Genomic DNA, 8,691 nt, shown 5'->3' with positions numbered 1-8,691 from the left:
GAAATTATGTTGTAGTATGTTAAAGAGTCAGAGTAGAAAAATAAGACATACAGTGAAAACTGCAACTCAGACACTGAAAGGACTGTGCATTTTATGGCAGAAAATAATTCTATAAGGTTGTCGTTAAATAGAGAGAAGAAAAATCTTAATTATCAAGTTATGTACATAAAAAATTATCTTATTTGAATACTATCGCGTCTATATATAAATATGTATCCTATTATAGTCTGTTATGTTTTTGTCTGACGTCTTTTGCTGCACCAGTAATTCTGTTATTTTTTTTGACTTATTTTATCTTGCGATATTGAGGCATGTTGGTGATAAATGTATTTTTCCAATAATTTAGCTGCTACCAGAGCTTGTTTAATGCTCGGCGGAGGCTCAGACTCATCTGTCAGTTTGAAAGTTGGTGAGCAATTAAGAATATGATAATCTATGACTCCTACTTATTAGTCATGGTCAACAACAGTCTACACGTACAAGCAATCCCAATTTGTAAACAAAATAACGAATTTCTTGGAAATTTCGTATGCATGATGCCGACAGTCGAGTTCATTATGGGCTAGGATAATAAAGCGACAAAAGAACGTAGACAGCTGCGTAGCTTTTACTAATTTATAAGTCAATTGTTGTCGTTATTGAGAGTGGATCTAATGCTATGTAGGGTGTATCATTGTATGGAAAACATGCTAAACCAACCAAAGCCAATTGATTTCGATGCTTCAGTTAGTTCGTCATTAAATCGAGGGATGTTACATGGAGTTTACACAGTATTTTTTGTCAGAAACAGACAGTATAATTGTTTCAATATTTTTATACATATCAATATTGTTTTTCAATCATAGAGGGGGTTGGATTAAAATTAACACAGTTTTTCCGTGTCCGTGTTCCGTGTGTTAAATAGCTAAACACGATATTCACAGTAGCGAATCTTACATAGCCCTTACACACTACGCTGTCGCGCCACGTACTGTTGTTATTTGTTTAGTTGTTAAATAAAACTATGGCGATACTACACTGTAACTATTGAGTATAGCTAAACACATCCAGTATATCTAACGTCCCATGTTACAGCGCTGCTAATTTATTTCAACCTCTTGCATATGATTGTAACTTTTTAAAATTAAACTATTGGTATGGAAAATAAACGTCAGTGAGAATATAATGTAAGAATATTAAGTCTATTTAGAAATTTTATTCATCAAGAAATTGACTTGTGTTTAAGGACCTAATATTAGGATTTTAGGAACATAGCTTGAGCCAATATAATAAAATAACCTTATTTTTTTTAAATATTTTTGTTGGTAGCCATGGTAAATTGTACATTGACAGATAGTTGTGTTATCTGTAGACTGGGTACGATTTTTTGTCAATGTGTGAGTTTTAAGTGTATTAAATGGCGAGTCGTGCATAGTTATGCGTATCTCAGAAAAATAAATAATTTACACAAAAAATTCCATTTAAAAACTTTGTTATTTTCAGTTTCAAGTATTCAAAATGCGTTCTGTAGTAGAAATAGGAGCCAGTGTCCCAGCATTTTTGGGTAAATTGTGGAAACTGGTCAATGATTCAGAGACCAACCATCTGATATCGTGGAGCCCTGTAAGCATATTTCTGTAGTAAATAAACAATAAAACTGTAATAATAAACATTAATTAATTAGAAAGAAAAATAAACTGTTTAAATTTTTTATAGTAGCTATTGAAAAGTACATCCTTTCTATTTAAGACAACCAGGTGACGACAACAACGTCATTGGGAATGAAATAAATAAATAGTTTCGTGTCACGTTTTATACCATGCTTAAGGACTGGAAATGCAAATAAACAAGAATTATCTAAAAGATCACAATCCTTTATATATTTGCACCAGCTTTAATAAATTACAACTAGAATTTTGTATACATATTTGATTTTATAATTAAGTGTTAAAAGACAATTGCTTGTTCATATATAGCTATTAAAACTAAAGAAATATATGGCAATAATAATTATATGAATTATGTATTTTTTATTATTTCATATATTTTATGAGTATGTAACATTTTATAGGGAGGAAAGACTTTTGTTATAAAAAATCAAGCTGATTTTGCTCGGGAGTTGCTACCTTTATACTATAAACACAATAATATGGCAAGCTTTATTCGACAGCTAAATATGTATGGTTTTCATAAAATTACATCTGTTGAAAATGGGGGCCTGAGATATGAGAAAGATGAAATTGAGTTTTCACATCCTTGCTTTATGAGGGGTCATGCTTATTTACTTGAACACATTAAAAGAAAGATTGCAAATCCTAAATCAATTGTTGCAAGTAGTGAAGGTGGAGAAAAAATTATCTTTAAACCAGAGCTTATGAATAAAGTGTTAGCTGATGTTAAACAAATGAAAGGAAAACAGGAAAGTCTAGATGCAAAATTTAGTGCAATGAAACAGGAGAATGAAGCTTTGTGGAGAGAAGTAGCCATACTTAGACAGAAACATATAAAACAACAACAAATTGTAAACAATGTCAGTCAATTGGTAACATATCATAAATTGTAATTTTAATTTTCTTAAGAATATTGTACATAATCTTCATTTTATTTGCAGTTGATTCAATTCTTAATGTCACTAGTTCAGCCAGCTAGAGCACCAGCTGCTAGTGGTAACAATGTAGGTGTAAAGAGACCCTATCAATTAATGATAAATAGTGCAGCACACAATGCCAATGATGCATACCCAGGGACAATTAAGAATATTAAACTAGATAAAGAAAACTTATTAGAAGAAATAAATGAGGATAATTTGGTTTGTTATTAATTGTTATACTGTATAAATATATAAATTTTAAATATAAAAAAACATATTTTTATAATTGTAAATGTTATTTGATATTTTAGGAAGATGGACCAACAATACATGAATTAGCACATGACGACATTCTAAATAATGATACTTCACAAGACTCCTTAGATGCAACTGGCTTTGTAACTGTTAATTTATCATCTGTACCTATTATCAATTCTGGCAATTCTGATGGTACAACATTACCCACTCAATACCATGTTACAATGGAAGATGATGAAGATACTGAAACAGGTGATATTTTAATACATAGTACAATAAACTATATATATATATATATATATATATATATATATATATATATATATATATATAATATAACATGTTTTGTTAAGAATACATTCTACCTTTTCTGCTTTTAACATATTTAGATGGAATAAGACTAAGGTATCCCAACAATTGTACCAATGGCATGTTAAGAAGTCCCAACACTCAACCAATTGTAACTTCACCATCACCTACAATTTCTTCTGCATCTCCAATGGAACAAATTTTTGTTACTGTACCAAGCACTTCAAAACCTAAAACAAAAACCTGCAAGAAAAATGTGTCCAATACGAAGAATATAAACAACATAACATTAAACAATTATAATACAATCAATCCAACTGCTGATTTTAAGCTTCCTGCTGAAATATTTGCAAGTGATGATTCTATAAGTGATGCTGGAGCTGGCGGGACTGATGACATAAATAATTTCAATGAACTTAATGGAAATGATTTAGTTATGTCTACATCAAAAGACAAGATGCTAGGAGGAATTAATATTAAGGTGGAAAGTGCTGATCCTGTTCCAAGTAGTACAGAGAAGAAAGCTAAGAAATCCAAAGATAATACAAATAATTTTAATTTAGCTGATATAAAGACTGAACTTCAAGATGATTTTGATTGGAATAACATGACCTTGGCTACAGTACATAACAATCCAAACTTAAATAAGTTACAAACAATGTGAGTATTTTTAGTTTTTTTTTTAGTTCATTATTAATTATGATGATGGTCTGAGGGAGTAAAATAAAAAATGAGTAAACAACTGATTTTTTGTGGTGTGTCAACAAAATTTACAATCAATATTTTCAATATTCAGGTGTAGGAGGGATAACATCAACCAAAATCGAGAGGATTATTCTCTTTTTGCATCAAACTCAAACAAGTATGTGAAAACTGATGCTAATTTTTTGAAAATGTGTTGCTGTAGTATAAATATTTATTTAGACTAGTACAAAATTATAAAAAAATAAGTTTAAATTCAATAAGTATTTATAAAAGTCTGTCCTTTAAAATGCTTGGTAGGTTTTACATATGTTAAAAATGTTGTTGATACTTAATTAAATATAACATTTAAATATTTTTTTTTTTTTAGGAATGATATTGATGACCATTTAGACTCGATGCAAACGGATCTGGAATCTTTGCGAGAACTCCTAAGGAGTGATTCTTATTCATTTGACACCAACACATTGCTAGGGGTAAGTGTTATGTATAATATTTAATTTATATTTCTACTTGATGTACTTTAACGTATATATAGGAAAATATATGTATGTACATATTTGTATTTGAAACAATACATTAGTTTGAAAGGTTGTAAATTTATACAAAGATGTATTAAGTAAGAGTTCGATACTTTATGAATTGCACAACAAAATTTCGATGTGCCGCCTTTATTTCAAGATGAAGTGTGCTTGCGAATGCTGAGTTCTGACATAACGCACACAAACGTGTACCGGTGTAAACAGTGACGTATTACGCGGTGATGTTGGCACTCCTGGCGCGAGTCACGTTGCACCTAACGTGTAGGGGCCGCGTGCGAAGCCTTGTGCGAGCTACCACTCCACTTCCTCACACCGCTCTCTTGCCCTTGTTGTTGTCCCGCGACTGGATTGTATATAATTATCGTATCGATATAGATAGTAGTAATATCATGTTTGTGTGGATTGATTGCGTCGATATAATCAGTGCAATGCATAATTAGATTTTGATTTATTTAAATAAAATATATTTTATTTTAGAATATTATCTAGTCATTTTGGTATTTATTAATCAGTCACATATAAGTGTATCTGTTTAATTTTTTATACTGCAAGTTGCTAATCATTTGTAACATTAAGATACTTTGTATCGTTTATTTACTAATAATATAGGGGCTGTTCAAGTATTACGTGAGCACTATATAGGGTTTTATTTATTTATTTTTTTACATATTACGCACACATTGTCTCTGCTTGAAAACGAAAACCATATTCGGGGATTTCTATATAAAATTAATATGTTTATATACTATTATTTTTGAGAGCTTTGCTTACTTTTGCTTATAAGAGGGAGAGGGGGATAAATTGCAGTGAATCTGTTTACGTAATACTTGAACGGCCCCTTATGCAACTGTAACATATTTACGTTTATTAAAATAGTAGTGGGCTTCTGTTATTTTTAGGATTGATCCTAATAAATAAAAGGTGAATATAAGATGACGAGTAAAAGTGCCAAACTTGCTCGGCCCTTACGTAACCTTACCGTCCGCGATACCGATCCCAATAATGAGATATTGTTTCCCGCGATTCCAAGGTTGCGACACCAGCGATAGCGATATTGAGAAAACTAAAATATAAATTTGGGATCACTATCACTGTCAGACGGACAAGAGATTAGAATATAATGGCAAAACGCTTCGTAGAAACAAATATATATTAAAAACACCTTGATCACACAAACTGTGGTAACCTTTTATTTTATTGAACTTTTTCGGACATTTTGAATTTTATATACGATATAGTATATATATAGGTGTACTATAGTAACAGAACACTTTCCAGTTTTGCTTTTAATTATAATAAGATTATATATTGAATTGTGCAGCTTGCACTTTTTAATAATTATTGCAGGAATATAGCAAGGCCGCATCCCATGTGTATAACTAAAACTTTTAGGTGTCTTATATAGGATACTTTAAGGGGGCAGAAGGAGCAGCCATATTTCCAACTTCACGGCTGATATTAGTAGGACCTGTATCGGTCCAGACTGATAAGTGTTATATAAATAGCATATTTTTGTGTAATACAACTAGGATTTCGACGGCGATTTTATTAGCATTTAAGTGACGTATGTACTATTGTCCGTAGACTCCTGATACAAGCTTGCAAACAACGCTGTCTTTCAACCCATCTTTGCATCAACACATACAAAATGGACATGTAATAACAGATTTTGAACAATATTAATTTATCATTTACGATCTGTAATAAATTTTGTAAAGATCGTAAAGCAAACGGACTATGAATTATTAAAATGTTTTACTTTAACTTTTCAGTTGTTTGGATCAGATGACCCATTCTACGGCTTGTCTTACAATGCCGATGAGCGAGCTAAAGCTACCAATGGTAAGTTAGACGGTATGTGACTTGACTGTGTATTTTTTATACGAACATTCATTACAGTCCTAGTTTTCATATCGTAACCACTAAAATTAATATACAGTGTAGATAGCTAGTATTGTAGATTAATTATGCAAAATATGTTAAAAGTCAACATATCTAAATTTGTATAAAGCGATTATTGACTTCATAGGTGTGGCCTACCTTTTGCAATAACAGGTCCAGAACTTTCCAGATCAACAATCTTATACTCGATGGCAAAAGTATTGTTTAGTTTATTTCAGTTGTTTTTATGTTAAATTGTAGATACATCCAAACAGTATCCGATGATTGATTTTGATTGGCTGATTGGTAACAGCGAAACATCACAACCAGCAAAGTAACTACTTCATCTCACAAGATTATCACACCTGACGCCGCATAATCCTATATCGGATGTTAATTCTTGGTGAACTTTGTAGACATAAGTTAGGTTTCTTAAACATGTGTGATTATTATCTGTACACATCCTTTTGTTACATAGGCTAGACGTACCATAAGAGATATTATTGAGCATACTACGTTTTGATTAACCGTTATAAGTTCAAAGGTTGATTTCGTGGGGTGATTTTAATTGTTTTAATTGTTAATTAAAGCGAAGAAGATGAAAGGTGAGATTTCGAATGTAACCTGTGACGAGACTCGCGTCCAGAGCCCTTTCAATGAGGATGATGGTAGTAATTATTATTATATAATTTTATTTGATCGCGTAGGTATGTGGTTTATTTGCACGTAATTAGAGTATTAAGCTTATGAAGCCCAAACGCATGACATTTCGGCTGCTGAAGCTATCTTCAGTTAGCTTTTACGCATGTGCGCCGAAGGTATGTTTGGGGAAGGTTTTATGTGTGTAGTGAAATCGATATCTAGTAAAATTACAGCGTTTTACATTTTTTTACAGACATATTTGTATTTATCTATGTATATAATACAACAGTAATAATAATTATATTTTTTAAAATAATTAAAGCGTACATTTTTGACTATTTATATCAACTCAATTTTATTGCACTGTGTTAACAAAGGTATTCTTATGTTTCTTTCCGTCAAAGCCGGAGCTTTAGTTTGTATGAATAAGGAAGTTATTCTTAAGAGATTTATATTTTGTAAATAATGCTTGCTTTTCAAAATACATATATGAAAGCTATTATTTGTGTACAGTATTGCTTATTTTGACATATTTATAGTCTAGTGTCGATAATCTTGTTTGAGTCTACATAATTAATGCAATATTTGCATTTAGTCAGAGTGAACTTAAACCTTCTCCAAAAGAATAAAACATTTTTATCTTATTGAGAAAACTTCTAGTGTACGTTTTTATGGCAATAGAGGTCTATTTACGCTTGGATATTTATATTATGGTTTTGTATCAACGTATTAGACACGATATCGATGAGTATTGTCTTTGCACTCTCTATACTAGGTTAATGTAGACTGTTGAATAGTGTAGTACTCGAACAAATAACATACTAATCTTTTTCTTGGGCAACTTTCAGCTGAAGGGAATCAGTTAATCTCGTATACAGGGAATATTCCAGACTTTGAAGACATTTCAATACCAGATTTGGATGCAGATAATAATTCCATGCCACCGAGCCCGAGTAGATCCACCCTTAATACACCGCAAATCGAACTTCGGTCGCCATCTTTTGTTTTGAAGCACTGAATACACGTGTTGTTCTTATTATAGTACCTAAAATTTATCTGGCCCAGTGCGATTGGCTTGCTTTCGAACGCCATCTGTCTTCGAACGTAAAAGGTTGGACCATTGTGTCAGATAAGTTGAAGGCACTGTTAACAGAAACATCATCTCGTACTCTCAATTTATACAAAGGAGGCTATTGTTAAAGCCGCCCTGAAATACTGTGCTATAATGTTACACCTCCCTAATATAACCCTATGTATATACAGTGTAAGAAAGTCTCGTCATTTTTATTTATCATTACCTTCTATGGGAAAGCGTTGAAAAATATCCAATGTAAACAGTTAGGACTAGTTTAATAATTAATATTCGAAATTCAATATGATCGCGAAGTACTGAAGAAAACAACACACAATAACTACTTATGTATCCTAAACATAGAAACACTATTGCCTTTAATATCATTCAAAAAAATCATAAGCATAACATACGTACCGTCACCATTGAGAGTTTATAGACTGGGCACGTCATGTTCATTTACAAAATACGAATATTCATAGGTTATCGATGCGAAATATTCTCAGCTAAGTTATTTTTTTTGAGTGAATGTATTATTCAGATTCGTGTGCCGATTATTAGATGTAAATACCATACTGTTAATTTAGCATAGATTTTTGTAGATATAGTACTAGGCATTACAGTACAATTTTTTAAAATTTCTGCTGGGGGCCTTAAAGAAAACAATTATTTTTATACATCCAATATGAAATGTGGAGTTTATCTAAAGTTTTTCA

General features: G+C 31.5%; 1 protein-coding gene across 13 annotated transcripts; it reads left to right on the top strand.

The window, feature by feature from the left end:
- The first annotated feature begins 1,370 nt into the window (after positions 1 to 1,370).
- LOC123716310 (heat shock factor protein) lies at positions 1,371 to 8,176 on the top strand. Of its 13 annotated transcripts, none has more exons than XM_045671985.1 (11): positions 1,371 to 1,602; positions 2,051 to 2,509; positions 2,591 to 2,788; positions 2,881 to 3,079; positions 3,217 to 3,796; positions 3,933 to 3,998; positions 4,209 to 4,314; positions 5,965 to 6,036; positions 6,153 to 6,222; positions 6,852 to 6,929; positions 7,752 to 8,176. In XM_045671985.1, exons 1-11 carry the CDS (start codon positions 1,498 to 1,500, stop codon positions 7,919 to 7,921), a joined length of 2,103 nt encoding a protein of 700 aa, XP_045527941.1. In that variant the 5' UTR covers positions 1,371 to 1,497; the 3' UTR covers positions 7,922 to 8,176. The 13 variants fall into 13 exon arrangements, with proteins under 13 accessions (XP_045527941.1, XP_045527940.1, XP_045527944.1 ...); XM_045671984.1 differs by having other exon boundaries at positions 2,051 to 2,521; XM_045671988.1 differs by lacking the exon at positions 3,933 to 3,998.
- The last annotated feature ends 515 nt before the right edge of the window (positions 8,177 to 8,691 follow it).

The sequence above is a fragment of the Pieris brassicae genome, chromosome 11, assembly GCF_905147105.1.
Source record: "Pieris brassicae chromosome 11, ilPieBrab1.1, whole genome shotgun sequence".
NCBI lineage: Eukaryota > Metazoa > Arthropoda > Insecta > Lepidoptera > Pieridae > Pieris > Pieris brassicae.
The sequence above is the reverse complement of the archived record's forward strand: the minus strand, read 5'-3'. Positions and strand labels throughout refer to the sequence as shown.

Excerpts from the sequence above, each read along its gene's own strand:
- LOC123716310 (XM_045671984.1), top strand. The coding sequence starts at position 1,498 with ATGCGTTCTGTAGTAGAAATAGGAGCCAGTGTCCCAGCATTTTTGGGT. Across the intron at positions 1,603-2,050 it reads ATCTGATATCGTGGAGCCCT|GGAGGAAAGACTTTTGTTAT; the intron begins GTAAGCATATTT and ends AACATTTTATAG. Across the intron at positions 2,789-2,880 it reads AAATAAATGAGGATAATTTG|GAAGATGGACCAACAATACA; the intron begins GTTTGTTATTAA and ends TTGATATTTTAG.